Genomic DNA, 19,360 nt, shown 5'->3' with positions numbered 1-19,360 from the left:
GCCTGTGTTAAACTGTATCAGCTTCATATGGTAGGAACATATGGTGGAAGCAGATGTAAAATACATGGAGATGCATACAAATATATGGAAACGGTATTTGGAGAACTGCACTTGCCTTTCTTTGCAAATCTCTCTGTGCCATATGTGTGTTTTCATTGTATTTATTGACTTTAATGACTACTGGAACTTTTAAACTTACTGACTTTGCAGACCCAGCATAGCTAAGTTGAAGCAGATTTTGTGGTAAGCTCAGTCTTACTAAAATCTGGATCGGTTTTACCTCTGCATTCTATTAAAAGTTGTGAAACTGAAAATCTACCAGAGGAAATAATCTGTGGGAGAGATCTGCTTGAATTCTGCTGGTCAGACTAGAAAATGTGTATTTTTACTTCTAAACTGAACACATCAGAACTGAGGAATAAGACCAAGTGTGAAGTCATATAGTGACTTCGAGTCTCATCTCTACATAGACTTATTTATTTATTTATTTATTTGAGAAGTCTATCATCTACTGCTTATATCTATTTGCTATGGGGAAAGAAACCTGAGAATTTGTACATCTTAATTGGGATTCTTAACTGTTCTCCAGTTGCCTCAGGCTGTACTTTGGTTTGATTGTAGTACTGTGATTTCTAGAAGGGCAGTAGTTAAACTTAATTTTTTTAAACCTTCCTCAGCAGCCTCTCCATTACATTTACAGTCACTTTCAGGTATTTTTGATTTGCTTGCAGATATTCCCAGAGCAGGCCATAGGACATTTCCATTGTTTCTTTTGCCTGGAACTCCTTGCCATTATCTCTCCTAATTGCTTTCTAGATGTGAAAATAAACCAGAGGCTCTTTATAAGGTTTCAGCTTTTTCTCTCTTTCCTTGTGTTGCTTCTGACAAATTTGCAAGATTCATTGGTCTGTGATACCATTCATGAGACTATAATAAAGGGCTTCTTTCAGTCTTTCTCTCATCCTCCTTCAACAAGACTCAGCATTTGTGTATGCTCTTCAATCTTTCTTTGGATCTCAAGTGATAGCAAAAGTCAAGTGTGCCTCTTAACAATATGCAAATACTGAGGTAAAATCTAAGTCTTCCAATGATTATTATAGTATTGGTTGGACTGAACATTCATTGCCAATTACAAATCAAGACTTTTGTTGCTGCCTACTTGGTCATGACTCTCTACTTTCAGAACATTAAACTCTGGTTGTATAATTTATTCCCTGTTTCATGCTTTAAGTTGCAGGAGATTTACAGAATGTGTACTTGAAGCAAAAATTCCAGACAGTTTTAATCATGGACAGTTTATTCCTAATAATCTTTGTGCCAGCACAGTTTCAATCCTCTCTCCATTGCTTATCCTGATCTGCATATAGCCAACAGTTATCTCAGTTACTATCTGTTTTTCTTTTCTTAGGCTCTTCCAGCTTCTTCCCGAAATATATTCTTTGTCCAAACAATTGCTAGGGCTCAACTTGTGTAGCCTTATTAGAAAACTCCTAGAAGGACAGATATGGATGCTGGGGAAGCGTTGTTATAATATTCATTTATGCGGATTACTGTTAGCCCCCTGCACCTCTTATTTAACCGAATTATTTATGAAGCGTGTTAATAGTTATGGGATACCATATATTGCCTTCTAGATCTGAAGGGTCCTTTTGGTTTTGATGAATATTTCTGATCTATTAGTAGTGAAGATGTCTGCTGCTTCTATTTTAGGTGAATGCTTGAGGAAGGGTAGTTAGATTTCTCCTTACTTCCTTCTGGGATTTATAATGAAAGTACCATAAATTAAACATCAGGATTTTCTATCGGTTGTACTTCTGAGAAAGCATTCTGAAATGTAACATTATGTCGAAGCTGGAAATCAGATTTCATCTCTCCTTGCAGAGGTTAAAAAGCCCAATAAATTAGAGCAGGGAGATGGTTTCAGACCAAGAAACCATACATGAAGTGCTGGTTGCAGGGAATCTGAAGAAATTAGTTTTAACGAAGCTTAAATGCACGGACTCAGAGCTGATCTTGTCTTGAAAAGGTTACTCCTTGAAACTACAAATTCCTGTGGGTCTAATATTTTCATGTAGAAAACTGTGCCTAAAGGCTGTGCTTTTGAATGAGAATGGTAAAAATTGGAGTGACTTGTCAAAAAATAAATGAATAATGAGAATGCTCAGGTAAACTGTTCTAGATTGTAGGTAAGCAAGGGAGATGCCAGTGTGTTTATCTGCTGTGCAAATACAAATTTTTCAACAAATACTGAATGTGCTTTCCTTTCCACTTCATATTTGACTCTAATTACATATTACTGTTGTTAATGCACTAGTGTAACCTGTAAACTTAATGCAAACGATCTCACGGGTGACAAATTCAGTTGAAGTGTTCATTCCAAACTACTTGGCAGTAATAACAAGCACATTCAAGTTTAGAATATGTGAAGAGAGCTATGTAAAGCTTTTAGTATCTACACATATCCAAGGAAATACAAACCCTGTTACATGTTTCTTTTTCCCATGTTTCTTATCTAATGCATTTAATTTGAGTTTTGAGAAATGAGAGCTGCTTACAGATGGAAAATAAGAATAGAGAGTAGTATCACTGAGTAAGCAAAAATTGTTCTGTTAACTGTATACAGTTAAAGCATTGAGTTGTTGCATGCAGTTCTAGCATAATAGAAACAAAACTTATCTGGGTTCAATAAGCTTATGTTGGATTATGCAACAGATAAATATTAGCTTTTCATACTATAAGTCCTGGGATTTCCTCGTAACTCCTTTTATCCCCTTAATGGGGCTTGCATAAGAGTAATATGAAATGTGCATGGGACAATTACAGTTAAAATTTTCTGTTCCCACTTAATTGTAAAATATTTGCATTTCAGCTCAAATCAAAGACAAAATTAAAGAAAGGGATAAGAAGCAAAAAGAGAAGAAGAAGCACAAAATAATGAATGAAATCAAGAAAGAAAATGGAGAGGTCAAATTATTGCAGAAAGGTAAGTTCAAACCACACAGTGGTTTTTCATTGTAGTACTTCAAAAATTTCATACTTGAGTTGGATGATAAATTTTTATAGTATGTTTCTCATTTAACTTAAATCCCATTTTTCCATAGAATTCTGAGTTGTTTGTATAAAGGTTACAAATTAAAACTTAACTGTAAAAATCAATTTTTTTATTAACTGTGTTACTGCAGAGAAAAAATACACACTGTTGCAGTATATGTATGTGTGGTACAGTAAAGACTAGTGTTTTTAAGGAATGGTGTTGATCGTATCTATCTTCTCTACACAGTTACTGCAGGAGAAGGTTGCAGTTTCCTATATTGCAGAGAGGAAGAAATGAATTCAGGTCATGTTTTATACCTAATATTAAATGCACGAAGCTACGGAACTAAGGGGTTCTAATTTAGGAACTCTGTGAAATCCTAAAAAAATTAAACTTGCACAACAGGCAGTCTTAATTTTGGCTGATTTCTCCAACTTCATTTACTGGAATGGACTGTAATTAAAATCACATCCTTTCAGTTTGTATGTACACTGAATCTTAGAATCACAAAATAGTCGAGGTTGGAAGAGGCCTCTTGAGATCATCTAGTCCAACCTCCCCTGCTCAAAGCAGGGTCACCTAGAGGAGGTTACTCAGGACCATGTCGAGCTGAGTTTTGAATATCTCCGAGGATGGAGACTCCACAACCTCTCTGAGCAACCTGCTGCAGTGCTCAACCACCCTGACAGTAAAAAGATTTTCGTCCTTCTATTTAAAGGGAATTTCTTGTGTTTCAGTTTGTGCCCATTACCTCGCGTCCTGGCACTGGATAGCACTGAGAAGAGTCTAATTGTCTTCCCTGCACTCCCATCAGATACGTATACCCGTTGATAAGATCCCCTGAGCCTCCTTTCCTCCAGGCTGAACAATCCCAGCCCTCTCAGCCTCTCCTGATCTGATGGAGAGATGCTCCAATCCCTTAGTCATCTTCAGGGCCCTTTGCCAGACTCGCTCTAGCAGGCCCACGTCTCTCCTGTCCTGGGGAGCCCAGGATTGAAGCCAGCCCTCCAAGTGCAGCCTCACCAGGGCTCAGTAGAAGGGAAGGATCACCGCCCTTGGCCTGCTGGCAGTGCTGCTCTTGATGCAGCTGAGGTGGCTGTTGGCCTGCTTTACCACAGGGGCACATTGCTGGCTCGTGTTCAACCGGTTTGTCCACTTCCCAGGGCCTTGTCTGTCAAGGTGCTTTCCAACCAGTCGGTCCCCAGTCTGTACTGGGGCCTGAGGTTATTCCTCTGCCAGGTGCAGGTCTTGACACTTCCCTCTATTAACTTCCCGAGTTTCCTGGTGGCCCCTTTCTCCAGCCTGTTGAGGTCCCTCTCAGTGCAGGCACAACCAGATGGTGTACTGGCCACTCCTCCCAGTTTTGTAGCACCTGCAAACTTGCTGAGAGTGCACTCTGCTCCATCGTCCAGTTCATTCATGAAGATGCTGAACAGTACTGGCCCCAGTAGTGAGTAGTGACTGGCCTCCAGCTGGACTTTGTGCTGCTGATCATACACAGCCCTCTGAGCCCAGCAGTTCAGCTGGTGTTTTTTTTTTTGTTGTTTGTTTTGTTTTTTTGTTCCACCTCACTGTCTACTTATCTAGCCCATACTTCATCATTTTGAGGATTTTGTGAATTTAGATATTTAGATAGCAGGCATGTATCATTTGTTTTAACTGTGGTTTTCAGACTCTGCTCTTGAATTTAGGAGTAAATTAGTGATAGGCTTTTATGTTATGCTGTCTGCTGTAGAACTTTTTTTACAGAGAAATGAACCCCCCCCAAACAACACATTATCTTTAAACCTTCAGGTAAGTTCACAGGCACAGAACACTGATTACTACATCCTTTATTTTCAATGTAGCTCCAAGTAACTATTCACAGCTATGACAACTAAAGCTTGTGTTGATCAGATCTCAAGGTATGAACTTAGACCCTGAGGATACGTAAGTTTAGTGACTTCCAGTGGAAAGAGCAGATGTGACTCTGCCTAGCATGAAAGGAACTTGGTGGCTGAGGCATTAGGCAACACTTACCTCCCTTAACTGTGAGATTCTTCAGGTCTTGTTTCTGTACCTTTTCTTATATGTACTATTTCTACTGCCATTCAGCAGATGAGGTAGAAGCTGCAGAGACAGCAGCTCTTGTTACACAAATCTATTAGAGTGATAACTAATGAGGGTACTGGCGCTGAGACAGTGTTTTAGTGTTAAAAAGAAATACCATAAGTGTACACATGACAGTACTATTAGATTGTGACACCTCTGCTGTTTTGAGCTGACTGAGTAACAGAGTAGGTTATCCACATGTAGACCACGACCACAAGTGGATGAGCTGCAAACATGCCTTGTCCTTGTTTCACAGGTCTCTTACGTCATTAGTCAAGTATCCTATTTTGGACTTCATTCAGGAGTTGGAGAGAAGTGTTTTGTAGAGGCTGTGCTTGATTTTGTCCATATGCTTTCAAAATTGACTCCTATTTCAGGGAAAGAAGGAAGTGTTCAAGGAGAGCAGTCATTAAGAGAACAAAGAGACAGATCTCCTTTGAGTTTGTATCCTGTTCAGAGTGGCAACTTCAGATGTCTTCTGTCGGCCTCCAAAATCTGACTGGATGTGTGTATTTGTTTTGTGAAGATTGTCTGTTTCCTGATTCCTGCTGTTGACTTTAGTTTTGTGTCATATGAGCTGAGGTTAACAGAGCAAAGGCAAAAGGGCTTTAAGATGCAGCTTCTTTTGTGCATCTGTGGTCAGTGCCACAGTGACCTTCTCAAACTTTGTCTAAGAATATCTTCTTCCTGTGAAACAAAAATTAAGTTCTAAGCTGTCTTATTTTTGGAGCTCAAAATTCACTTTGTGGCCTTAGGAGCAAAGGTTTGGAGCTAGTCTACTTTCTTTTGTGCGTATGTTTTGGTCTTTAAAGACTACTGGTTTTCTCCCTCTTGGCATTAGATCCAATTTGTTTTTTAATGTCACCCTGACTATCTGCTGAATGCACTTTTTTCCTTTCCTTTTCTCATGTCAGAACTATATATTTAGGGGTAAGAAGGGGTTCTTCTGCTTGCGACTTACTTTTCATTGAGAGTGATGTCTGCTCAACTTCAAAACGGTTAAACTAGGTGCCTTAAGATAAGGGTGGGCTAGCTGTATAGGAAGAAGTCAATAATGAGGCACTGAAGTCTCAAGATAGAGTTGTTGCATAGGCCCGATTTCTGTGCTTTCAATTGAATGCTGGAAGAGTAATTCTGTCAGGAAGCTTAAGAGGAGGTAAGCTGTTCACCTGCCTACATTAGTGTTGCTATTCTATTGAAAGAAATGGTAGAACTTGTCCGTACTGAAGGGCAGCTCTGAAAAGGTGTGTTTTTCTTGTTTTGTTTTTTTCATCTTCCCCCCTCAGATCTTTGGGCTGCTGAAAGAAACTGTTTTGCTGTTTCAGAGAGACTGGTGGTTATTCTCATCATCCAGAACTAGAAGTTTTGTCATCCTGTTGCACCTGCAGATGTTTTCTGAGGAATAGGGCCATATAGTTACCCCTTCCTTCCATGTAAAAGATCAGAGTGGAGAGCTTTGTTCTTTGAAAAAGCTTCCTTGTATAAACATGTTGTTAAGAACTTAGGAAATATGCAAATGATTTAAATATGTATGATTAAAAAGTTACCTTTTTAAAATAGGAAGCTCTATGCAGGAAAAACTTCTTACCAGTGTGACATGGCTGTTGGTTAGTGGAGGTCCTGAAAGGAGAAGAAAAAGGATTAACAGGCATATTTGCTTTCAGTATCACTTGTATGGATTTTTTTAAGTGTCAGTTCTAATTTTATGATTATTTATATTGGAGCACAGCAATTTCTAAAAATGCAGTAGGAGAAACATTCTCAGCATGTGTTTCTGCAAGGTTGAATGCCTTGGTTTATGGAATGCCAAAATGCAGGGAAGAAGGGAGAGTGAATGTCTTTATCTGACTGGTACAAACATCTGTAAGTACAGATTATTTCCTGAAGTTTTTTCTTTTGGAAGAAATGACATTTATTTTAATTGTCTCTTCTTATGAAACTCCAGGGTGTGTGTGTTGGTGTGTGTGTGGTGTGGGTTTTTTTAATAGATGTGTTTTGCATGGAAGATACCAACTTTGCAGTATATTTGAGACCTGCCTCTTTGAGTCATAATGCATTTTTTTCCCTCCCCTCATCCACTGTGTTTTGTCTTTGTATTTCTTTAGGGAAAATGTTGAAGGACTTATATGAAATACCCTTTAGTTGATGGGATAGGGAGACAGAACTTGAATGGAACCACCACTGCTCGTCTCTGGCAGTCTTTGCAAGAGATTGTCGGCAGATGTTGTTTTGGGACTGAATGTGGGGCAGATGTTAGCTGAAGGGGCAGCAGTGCTGCACTAGCATTAAAGTTGGTCTTGCTGGAGGTGAGGGTCTGGAGCTTGAAATAAAGAAGTCTGATAGACTTTTACATTGATGTATTTTTTACCACTTTCTGCAAAATAAGTAGAGTAAACAAGGTTTCATATGATTTGCTGGTTGGAAAAGGTCTGAACTACTGGTCTGAAGGCTGTGGGTAGCATGTGTATCTTTGTAAGATGAAGACTGTAGAAATAATTGCAGGTTTTTAATGACTTTATTCCAAATACAGCGAATTCAAAGATAAGACTTTAGAGAGAATTGCAATGCTGTCACATTTATAGGAGCTCTTCCTCTGAGAACAGTGTTGCTCCCCCCTGGGCATTGCTAGCAAATGTCTTTGACAGGTAAATTGCTACATGAGTGCAGGTGGCTGAGTATGCAGAAAATATTTTCTTTTTCCTCTGTGAGTGTGTTATGTGAAGTGAGTCTGGGTTTCAGTTTGACTTCCATGTCACAGATTAACTAAAATACTGTTAAGTTGTTGGTAAGCTCAAAAAAGAGGCCTGGGTCTGGGTGAGTTCAGTCTGTCGTAGAAGAATTAACTTAAAATATTTTAGTGTTTCTTATGTTTATTTATCACTTTATAAATCTCTGCTCTGCTCTTCTTACAACATCACACGAAGATTTTCCTGATAAGTGTACTTAATGGGTAGCATGCTGGGATCTTCCTGTGCTTACATGTGGCTCTGGGTAAGAACCAGTTACTTAAATAAGGTAAACGTATTGTTTGTTGGTCAATGGGGGGTCTTGAATGCACCTGATTTAAGCTGTATTTTAATTGCTTTTGGTTATCAACTCTAAATTCACTGAAAGATGCAGGGCAAGACTTCATCTCTCTGTGGTTTGAAGTGAGATTTCTGTGCAGTCTTTAAAGACTCTGCCAGAGGAACTGTAGCAGAGCTGAGCTGTAATAAAATTCAAAAACATTAGTAGCTTTAGTTCCTGAGTTGTAATGAGAATGCTAGAAAATACTTGAGCTGTGTGTCTGGTCACATGGGATGATGGGAAATAACTGAAGATCAGTAATTGAAGGTTACTTCTTACCTGTCCCCTTATTGGAGAGTAGTAGGCAGAACTTCTTCTAGTGCTACAGTAGGAGATAGGACCAAACTTGAAGACCTGGAGAATGTTTTACAGCAATGATGGGAATAGCCAGACTAATTTCTCATTGCAGAACAAGCAATGTACCAGCAGCTGGTGGGTATTGCTGTGACCTTTCTTGTGCCATAGAACAAGGAATAAGGTGCTGTGTTTTAGTCCTGGGAAGAACCTAGAAAATATGGTCCTTGTTTAGGCTCCTGCATGTTTGTGGTGGTGATTTCCTCTGCACTGCTTCCTCTCCTCTCCCCCCTGCCACGTGTAGCACGGCTTTTACAGTTTTTGGTAACTGAGTTCTTCTGAAGACATGAAGTGAAAACTGACTCTAATTACTGGCTGCAGGTGTAAATTGTTGTTCCTTGTTCAGCAGTCAGCTGGAAAACTATGAAAAAAAAAATTAACGTTTTTATTAATGCTAACTTTGCAATTCCCTCTAAGAACTTTTGGGGCCATGACCTCAAAGTTGAGAAACGCTGCTGCAGTTGAAACAATCAAATGAAATGAGAGTTTTGTGGCCTCTGCGTATGCAGGATTTCAAGCCAAATTATCTTACTGACAAAACACAGCATAAGATAAACATTAGGTAATTTTTGAGTAGAGTGACTTCTTACAAAAAGGCAAATTTGAAAGGAATCTGTCTGTAGTTAACAAATTCAGCGTGTCTGTCATAATTTTAAATTAAATATGTATCATCTAATAATGCTAAAACACTGGATTATTTACATAAAATTCCAGGAGTTTTTAATATCAATACTAGATACAAGTCCTGTGCTGTGCGTGACAGGGGTATTGCGGCACTGCAGAAAATCAATTTACTGAGTTTCCCTGAAGGTTCTCTCTACCATGTAGGTGTATGTAATGGCAAAAGATGCACGAGTTGCAGAGATTTTAATTGTACTGTATTTGTGGTGCACATTAGGCCTCACTTGCATAGAAGGTGGCTCAAAATTATTTAGAGGGAGACCTTTTATTGTTGAATATATGTATGCATGAATTGGATGAAACAAGTTTCCATTTTTTCTCATTTTTCTCATTTTCCATTCTTCTCTCTCTCTCTTTTTTTTTTTTTTTTTTTTTTTGGTAAATACAGTGCAGGGTTTATAACTCCATCCTCGTGTAGGTATTTCTAGCCAAATAGGAGCAGGAGCAAAATAACAATTTTGCTGTTTTTTTTTTGTCTTTTTCACCCTAGTGAAGTGTGAGCTCAGTGTACTTTTTGACACCAGAACAAGGGAAAAGTTCTGTAAAGATCTGTTGGTGCTGAGTATCTCCCCCCCCCCCCCCCCCCCTTTGGTGGTTGCATGTTCTTGGAGTCCTGGAGGAGTTTGCTGTCTCACTTGAATTAAAACGCTGTCTCACTTGAATTAAAACGCTGTTTTAATGCAAGCAAAGATTCTTACTTAAGTCTCCTGTTTCTGAATCATGCAGTGGATAGTTTTTTTGTTTTGTTTAACTGTGCTTCGGTAGCTGTGCTCTAAATGCATCTCAGAGCACATGGAGACAGAAGATGCCCTGCACTTCAAAATGTCTGACTGCTGGTTGTAGACTACCTCAAACACCTATATTGAAGGTTTAGGATTGTGAGTGATTGTCTCAGTAGTAACTATTCCAGAGGTGAAATAAGTTAGTGTACATCAGGCACTGCCCTGCTACTGCCAAATTTTGCCTTAAGCAAAGTTAGTTTGGATATCTCAGCATTACAGTGTTTGGATCTTCATTTAGCCTTTTGGACTGCTTTCTAATGTTTTTACTAAATTCTGTGTTGTCTGCTGTGAAGTGTCCATTAGCTAAGAGTTGAGGAAGCATTATTGGTTTTGGAAGAAGCAGCACGTCTCGCTTTAGATAAAGCGTTGTGATATATGCAGCAGAGGAGTGACTGAGAATTTTTCCATTCTTCTTTCTACAACTAATGCGAAAGCAGAATAAGATGCAAGTACTTCACTGGGCATTGCTGATAGCAATCCCAGTATTTCAGGAAATTCGTTCCTTCTGCTATTGAAGTCTTTGCAATTTCTGAGCAGATTTAAACACCTGCTTTGAAGCAGATCTTTGAAATTCAGCAGAGCAGAAGCCTTAGGCTGGAAAAGTCCCTCCTTTGTTCTGTGAAATTCTATTCAAGTTTTGCCGAGAGATACTACTCTTAGAAATCAGTTTTCCATTTCTTGTTTGTATTCTTCAGAAAAACTTTGGCTGTATGCTAAAATAATTGGGAACAAATACTCTGAAGTTGGGCATATGCTGACGTCAAAGCACTATTAGGAACAGGCAGTATACTGTGAGCGTGTGGGTGGTACTGTAGTAAAGGACAGAAGGAAGAATTTGTAGTCTGATCTGTGATATTAAAGTTAAATGTACTTAAATGCACTTTTTAAAAAAAAGCAAACTGAGAAGTTTGTATCATTGTTAATTTAAGAAGTTCAAGCTTTTGGGTTAGGAAACCTTAAATTTAGGTTTGGTAGGGAGTTGGTCCTATCTTGTGTATGGGTTACAATAGTGGTGTGTGTGTGTGTATTTTGGGGAGGGTGTCCCCCTTACTCCCTCTTCTCGCCTTACTCATTGCTCAGGATGGACAGATTAGGGGTGTGGTGGACCGTTTAGGTAAGCAGATATAGTGGCTTACCCCCACTGAAAAGGGGCGATTCAGCTGCCCCCCTTCTCATTGCATGCTATCACTGTTTTCTGTGCTCTAGTTACTGTCTGACAATGTAGTGAACCAGTTCTGTTCACTAATCTAGCAGCAAAAAAGTGAATAGTTTTCTGCTGAGCCATTAAACTGAGTCAGTTTACCGTGCAGTTTACCGTGAGTGTCAGTCAGTGCAGGGGATGGGGTCGGACTGTGTACCAGGAGCAGAGGCAGAGAGGAGGAGAGTGGGGAGTTGGACTGTACCCGTCCATAGCAATGAGCTCATAGATGCTCAGCTGTGTCATATATCAGCATCTGAAGGCTGAACAAATAACTGTGAATTTGACATTCTCCAGTCCTGCGATACTCAATTTAACTTTGTAATACAATTTTTTTCTCTATGAAATATGGTGCCCAAAGTATCTGGCTGACAAATTCTCTCCACAGAAATTCTTAACTACATGATTTACTGTCGGTAGGAAAATGGAGTTCTTGAAAACATTTATCAGTCTTGTGTGTTTTGTAGCTTAAGCCTGTGTGAATTTGAGAAAGGCTCAAGGCAACTAATCAGTGTTTGAAATAATGTTGTCTTTCAGTTTGTGCTTAAAATTAATTCTCTAAAAACATTCTACTCTTCTGTTGGCTTTTTTTTAACCAACTTTAATCAACTGCATTAATGTGTTTTGAAAAATTTGGCTTTGGAGTCCTCTTTCTTCTTCAGTTTCTGTGTTCTAAGGCTTGTTCCGTCTGTCATCAAGTTTTCAGTGTTGCTCTTTTTTTCTTGTAAGATGTATATTAACCTAGGACCTAAGGAGTATCGTTGTTAGTATTTTTCAGTTTTACTAATAATATGATGTCATATATATTAAAGTAGTTGCGTCTAAAGCTGAACAGAAAATATCCCTTCCAGACTGGAAGGTGGACTATATTGGAGACTAGTAACATTTTTAATTTATGTCCTGCTTGCCTCCCACCTCCCCCCTTCTGAAGGCCTCATGGAAATGCTGAAAAAACAAATAAAGAATGATAAATGTTCTCAACTCAAAGTTGTTGGTTTAATCCTTCTATAAAAAGATTTGGAGTAGTTATGTAGGTTTATACCAAGTTAAGTAAAATTTTGTTTTTACAACTGGTGTGAGTGTAATCTCTTTGAGTGTGTTTATGTAAACTTAACCTAATTCGATAACTTGCCAAGATACTGATTAGGTTTACTGTATCTGATTTTAATCACTCATGTTGCGCTTTTTTCCTTTAGAAGCACTACTGCTTTTGAGACCGTGGCAGGGTTTGCTCATTTGGGTGCTGTTTACTGATGTTTGATTTTGCAGACTTAAAGTTTTTTTCCTGCACTGCTGTGTCTGTGAGATATGCTTATTGTTTTTTGGTTTTGTTTTTTTTTTTTAAACACCTTACAGGAGGAGTCAAATGCACTAGATTGACTGTATCTTCTGATAAGTTTCACTGAGTAAGAAAAGCAGGGAACAGGACAGATGATCTTTCTTTTCTCTTCTTGTACTGTAAATACAGAAGTTGGCAATTTTTGAGCTAGTTTTGCCCAGATGCATACAACAAGTGTGTGAATCTGGAAGTACTTTACATTTCAGGTAGTAGTAATGTAGTGTAGTTTAATAGTTAATAGACATCTTTTAAGTACGAGAAAGCACACAGCAAATGGCTTCTTACTTGAATTTCAGAAACTGTTGTATTTGGTTGCCAGTCATAATACTGCTGACTGTACCCCAGCGAATATAAATTTCCCACCCTTTCCTGCCATGCATTATGTCCCAGATGTGAGAGTGACTGGTCCCTAGGAAGAGCCGCGCTCCATTTGAGAACACAGGAGGTAGCTTGACAGGTAATTCCCCCCGGCCTTGGTACAGCTTTCAGTGGCCGAGTTCCATATTCTCTATATTCAGGCTAACACAATATTTGAAAACTTTTGACATCTTTGTTATCATTCAGTATAGTGAAGATTTTTCATGTTTAGAGTGAAATAATTTTTCAAATGGTAAATTAAAACACTTTTAGGAATTTGAAATGCTTGCAGGCTCTTGGATGCTCTCTAGTTGTGTATTCTTGCAGTCGGGAGGAAAACAGAACTGTTCTCCATTCTGTAGTCTGTATTTAAGGTTTGGGCTGGGATTTTAAAGGATATGCTATGGAACTGCCCACTGTCCTAATTATTTCTTTGTTTTTATTTCCCTCTGACTGGAATTGGCACCATAGTGACTCCCATTAGGATGCCAGGGAACACGAACAGCAGCTGATTGTTTTGTCAGGTGATGATGTTTTGGCTGCAGGTTTTCACTCAGGGAAAAATGAGGTACCCTGGCACCCTCAATAAATTATGTTTGTGAGTCCTGTAAGGATGAGGTAACTGCTTGGACATGTGTTGCTGCTCTTTCTGGTCTTTCTGTGCCCACTTGATTTAAAAATGTGGCAGAAGGAAGACCACAGTGAAGAAGTATTGGGTACTGTATGTACCAGATGAGGCAGTAATGTTGCTGAGGCCCACTTTTTTTTTTTTTTTTTTTTTTTTTTTTCATTAAACATAATCTAATGGCAGGGCAGGTTTTCATGAGGATATTGTGCCTTTTGGCAGTTGCCCTTGGTTAGCTAAAACTGAAATTGTGCTCATAAAGTATGCTATGTTAAATCTGATACAGAAGCAAGGGAGTCTTTGTACCTCTTACATGTGCGGATTAGGTTAAGAAATCCCAGAGCCCATTTTCTTGTTTGGGCTTTGTTTTGGCTCTCAGGGTACTTCTTTTCTCTAAAAGATGAGAAAAGAGAAGCTAGAAAGAAAATTAGCTCATCTGTCTCCCTGTTGGAAATCCCGGAGGTGTGTAGCGGCTGTGACAAACCTCAAGAGGTTCACAGAGGCGAGTGCCTTAATTGCTTGTTCTCCTTGCCGATATCTATGCATGTTCCATACCCAAACCTCTTAATTATCAGCAGGATCTGTGATTCTGTGCCCCAGCAGTTGAGAGGTGATTTTTTTTTTTGGGGGGGGGGGGGGGGGGGAGGGAGGGAGGGGAAGGTGGCTGTATTGTGGATTACTTGGACTAAGAATAGCAAGTTGAAGTCAGTCTGCTGCAGCATAGTAGTAGATGCTGGCATGGAAATTAGTATGTTACTGAACTTCTGTGAATTTGAGTACTTTAAAATTGTGCATTTCATTGCAAGACTTTTCTAAGCTTTTGTCTGTGAACCTGCTAATCTTGAATCCTTTGCTGTGAATGTAATTTTGTGCTCTGACATGTCTAGTAATTTGAATTATCAGATCAAGAAATGAGTTTGTATCAACAGCTAGACTTTAGGAAAGTCTAGTGATGGAAGCTTTCCGGCTGTCCCATTTATGACCTTTGAAAGAGTGCTGTATGAAAAACACCTTAAAAGAAAGGGGGGGCTTCTAACCTTCGAAATCACTCGACCACATTATCTCCCAAATGCACACTCTTAGCTTTAGGCCTTTACAGTTTTTCAGTTCAGCTTGCATGTTACGTAGTTTTTATGCTAGCTTCTTCTCCTTCTATTATTGCAAGGATTTATTATTATTATTTTTATTTTAAAGGAAGTCTGTGGTCAGTTTTTAGATATGTCCACATTATTTCTGCAAAATTTATTTGGTTCTGGAAGATTGACCACATAAATCCATCTGGCAAAGTAGGCTTTTGCAGCAGCACTTGTGAATAGTTTGCTAATGGATGATACTCATTGACCATTTGTAAATGCCTTGTTTGGTAATGTTCGTTGACAGCAGTCATCTAATGTGTCTGAACTTTCTGGTGATGTAATTTCTGATGACCAGTTAAATGGTATGGCTAGGATAGTGACTGATCATGAAAGCATTCTTGGAAGAATTGTTTTCTGTGAGTGTTTCTTTTCCTGAACCTTTATTTACGTCAGTCATACAGTGTGACTGTGGCAGGTGTCTCCACTTCTTTCTGGTAAGATACTCGCATGTTACGTGACACTCAGTATTGGTCTCTCTGTGTGCCTTGATGAGAGATTCGTAGCTTTGAATCCTGATCTCTAAATGCGTGTGCGCGTATGTGTGTACACTTTTATATAAAAGTGCTTAAGAGACCTTTTTCCTCTCAACAGGTGGGAAGGAGAAACCAAAAACCAATGCAGAAGAACTACAGATTAAAAAAGTTAAGAAGAAAAAGAAAAAGAAACATAAAGAGAATGAGAAAAGGAAGCGTCCAAAAATGTACAGCAAATCCATTCAGACCATCTGCTCAGGACTGGTTTCTGATGTTGAGGATCAGGAAGCTAAAGGCATCATAGATGATCATCTTAAGGATTTCAATGGGAAAAATATGGATCCCAAGAAGGACTATGAGTCCAAGATACCAGAGAACAGTGAGTTTCCATTTGTCTCGTTAAAGGAGCCACGGGTTCAAAATAAACTCAAAAGGTTGGACACATTGGAGTTCAAACAGCTGATTCATATTGAGCACCAGCCTAATGGAGGTGCATCAGTTATCCATGCCTACAGTAATGAACTCTCCCACTTATCTCCTGTGGAGATGGAGAGATTTGCAGAAGAGTTTGTGGGTCTGGTTTTTAGTGAAAATGAAAACTGTGCAGCTTACTATGTAATGGGTATTGTTCATGGGGCAGCTACTTATTTACCTGACTTTTTAGACTACTTTTCATTTAATTTTCCCAATTCACCAGTGAAAATGGAGATTTTGGGAAAGAAAGATATAGAGACAACAACTATGTCAAATTTTCATGCTCAGGTAAGAGGTTATACATTTTACTTTATAATGTTATATAATGGTTTCAAAAAACTGTAATTTTTTTTTTTTAAGAATACAGTTACTATTAGCTGTGCTGTGTGGATAAAGCAGAAGACTAGAAGCAAGGGAATTTAAGTTAGTTCTGCAATATTAAAGATAAGGAGCCTGTTTAGACTGAGATGTAAAGTTGCTTTTTATGGGGGAGGGGAAATGTGTGCATGCATGTGTATGCAGGTTTTTGTGGATTTGTTTCCTGTAGCTGAAACTTAACCATGAGTTTTGGAGCATGAAAATTATTTAGTTGCAGATATCTGGGTGTCTAAACTGCAATTTATCTATATGAACTTTTCATAAAACTAAAAACTTTAAAAACGTCAGTATAATGTTATGCACAAAAACCTATGTAAGGCATGGTTAATTGTAGTTCCATTTGTATTTCAGAGCTTCTAAAGTTGTTTTTACAGAGCATAATGGTGGTTAACTTTACTACTAGTGTGATCTTCTCCCCTTCCTATTTGCTCCCAATTAGCTGTATTCTCTTGAAAGCTGTTAAAATATGTAGCAAAATGGTAGGCAGCTTTTGAGTTGATTTCCCTCTTCCTCCCTCCTCTCTCTCCCCCCCCCCCCAAAAAAAAAAAGGGAGATGGCTGTATAATTTCTAACAAAACTACTGTTTAAGTATTATCACTAGTATTTATTAACTTGCTGTAAAAGATACATTGCTGTTGCGTATAAAGTATTTATATTTCAGGTCCTATATGATTAGGAGGAAACTCTTAGATTACCACCATGGTGATGAAGGTGTTGCATAAAAACCCATACAGCGATCCTGAAAATGTTTATGAAGAAACTCATTCCTGTTTTTCACTCTGTCAACTTTAGATCATGATTACATGTTTAACTTGAGTAGAAACACATCCTTACTTGTGACTTTTAAGTGGTGTATGGAAAGCCTTTAAGAAGTATTATGGAAAGCCTTTAAGAACTATTTTAGTCGTCACTTTTTTAGATGATTATGAAGTGTTCAAATGCAAGTTAAACTACATCAGGTGACAGTGTTTCTTTAGCTACATAAATATTTGCATGCAAACCATTATTGCATGTACTGACAAATCTTAAGTATATATTAGCTGTAAGGATGTGCAGAACTAAGATGTTGCTGCAAGGGAACATTTAGGGTGCTAGTTTACAAAACATCGTGTTCTGCCACAGAATATGGTTATTCTATGAAATTACTCTATGCGCTAACACTTTCCAGTATGTAAACTGAATCATTACCTTAATAATGAAACTTGCAGAATATGTTATGGGTAGCAGCCCTGAGCTGTTCTGTCTTCAGTCATTTTGTATAAGAATTTCCATGTAGGTATGGTCTTCAATCCCATTTTTGTTACCTAGATAATATGCATTAGAAATGCAGTGGATTAGTCAGACCACTTTAAGACATGGACTTAGAACTTTTTTAGTGCCTGGTGAACAGTACATGGCAGATGAAGGCTAATAGCATACTGGACTGCTTCAACAGGACTGTAGTCAGTAGATGGGGAAGTGATTATTTTCCTTTACTTATTCCTTGCTGGACAACATCTAGGATACTGCATCCAGTTTTAGCCTTTCCCAGTACAGGAAAGTTGTTGATAAACTTGAGTAGATATAGTGGAGGGCTGCCAAATCTGGTCTGGGAGTTGGAGCACATGACCTGCAAGGAGAGGTTGAGGGAACTGGGCTTGTTTACCACGAAGGAGAGAAGGCTTCAGGAGGACCTGATAGCAGCCTTCTGATCTCGATGAGAAAGGTTACTGAGGTACATGGCAGGAGAGCAAGGAACAGTGGGTTGTAAATTGAAACAGAGAGGGAGGGTTCTGCCTGGAGATAAAGAAAACTTTGATTAAAGCGCTGGAACGGGTTTCCCAGAGACGTTGTAGAATTTCCGTCATTGGATACTTTCAGCAGCCAAGTGAGAAAAAGCCCTGAGCAACTTGGCCTGAATTCAGCAGAAGCAGGAGTTTGCACTCGATGGCCTCCTAAGGCCCCTTCTAGATGGAACGAACCTGTGATTCTGATTCCTGTAATGAAAAAATGGCATTCTTTCTCTTTGCCTGAAGTGATAAATTCAGGATGGGTCTCTGCTAGCATCACAGCTCACTTATAGGAGGAAAAATTGGTTAGATGTTTTCCTGGTTTATGAATCAACAGAGTTAATTTCCTGATATGATTTATTTTAAGAGGTCTTGTACTTTTGCTTTGCTCCTAACATCTGAAGTTGGCTGTTCTCAGTTACAAAGATATCTTGTAAACCAGAAACTGTGGTCTTATCTGGCGTAAAGCCTTTTGAGGCCATATAATTACCTCCTACAGGTGAGTACATTGGTTAAATAACGTGTTATATGTATAAGTACTGTCAGTGTCCTCTGGAGTTTTAATAAATGTCTCTATTCTCTGTCCTAAACACTAACATTTGATTATTTTTCTAGAGAGCTGTTGTCAGCAAGGACTTCAGATGAATGCCTTTTTGCATTCTTTCAAGTGAAGAAACTAATGCAGTTCGTGGAATCTGGTTCCGCAATACTCCAAACTTTTGTAGTGATCAAATGCCAATATTCTCATTTTTTTTCTATTGTTTTTTGTAATGCTCTCCTATCTTTGGAGAGCCCTTTGAGATCAGAATCTGTGCCCTTGCAAAAGCAGGACACTTTGGCTACATCTTGCTACATGAAGAAGAGTCCACCTCTAATTTCAAGATGAAAAAATTGCCACATTCTTTCAAGAGCAGTATGTACAGGTAGAACTTGAGTATACGTGTGGATTGTCCAGTTCGGTATCTCCGATCATGCGTATGAATTACAGCATTATGTTACAAATTTGAAGAAATTTAACATGGACTAGAGCTGTGCTTTTAGAATCTTTTGTGACTTCTTCAGCCTCTTACACAGATTGGCAGCAGGTCACATTACTGTACTATAATATTTACTATAGTAAATTTATCTTTTTGTTTGTAATATTAGAGACTGTAGAGAAATGAGATATGGTTCTTTTTCCACAGTTACCATGTATTTCAGTCCCAACTTCTTATTTTAATTCAGTTATATGTTTGCCTATTACTGTTTGTTTTTTCAAGAAAAATTATTTTTGTATGTGTGTTTTTTACTTTGTCTAATCTTAGGCATCATTAAAAATATGCAAACATAATTGTGTGTTAATAGCTGTCTTAAAGACATAGTTAAGAAAACACCAACTTTGTGTGTGGGGTTTTTTTTTGTTTACAGATTGTAATGGAAGTATCTTATTAAAAGGATGCCTTAGCCTGTTATTACAACAGTATCCATAGTTAACTCAGTCCTGTGGTCATTGGTTTTGAGAGAGCATCTTTTCCCATTTTTCTGTAACTGAAGGAAGAGCTGAAGGAGGAGCAGCAGAAAGAAAGAATATAGTAAATGAAGGAAGCTGAACTTTGTATGTTAT

The 19,360-nt window shown here is 38.5% G+C and overlaps 1 protein-coding gene across 5 annotated transcripts in view; it reads left to right on the top strand.

Moving 5' to 3' along the window:
• The window catches only part of RSBN1L (round spermatid basic protein 1 like), a 56,649-nt gene that overhangs the window by 9,884 nt on the left and 27,405 nt on the right, over positions 1-19,360 (top strand). For 2 of the 5 annotated variants that reach the window (XM_064505200.1, XM_064505191.1), the window contains exons 2-4: positions 2,870-2,983; positions 3,281-3,337; positions 15,255-15,898. In XM_064505200.1, the coding sequence (XP_064361270.1) occupies positions 2,870-2,983; positions 3,281-3,337; positions 15,255-15,898 (815 nt within the window). The remainder of the gene's footprint in view (positions 1-2,869; positions 2,984-3,280; positions 3,338-15,254; positions 15,899-19,360) is intronic. The other 3 variants (XM_064505203.1, XM_026095056.2, XM_064505209.1) reach the window with 2 other exon arrangements.

The sequence above is a fragment of the Dromaius novaehollandiae genome, chromosome 1, assembly GCF_036370855.1.
Source record: "Dromaius novaehollandiae isolate bDroNov1 chromosome 1, bDroNov1.hap1, whole genome shotgun sequence".
Lineage (NCBI taxonomy): Eukaryota > Metazoa > Chordata > Aves > Casuariiformes > Dromaiidae > Dromaius > Dromaius novaehollandiae.
This window is presented reverse-complemented; position numbering and strand designations above follow the sequence as displayed.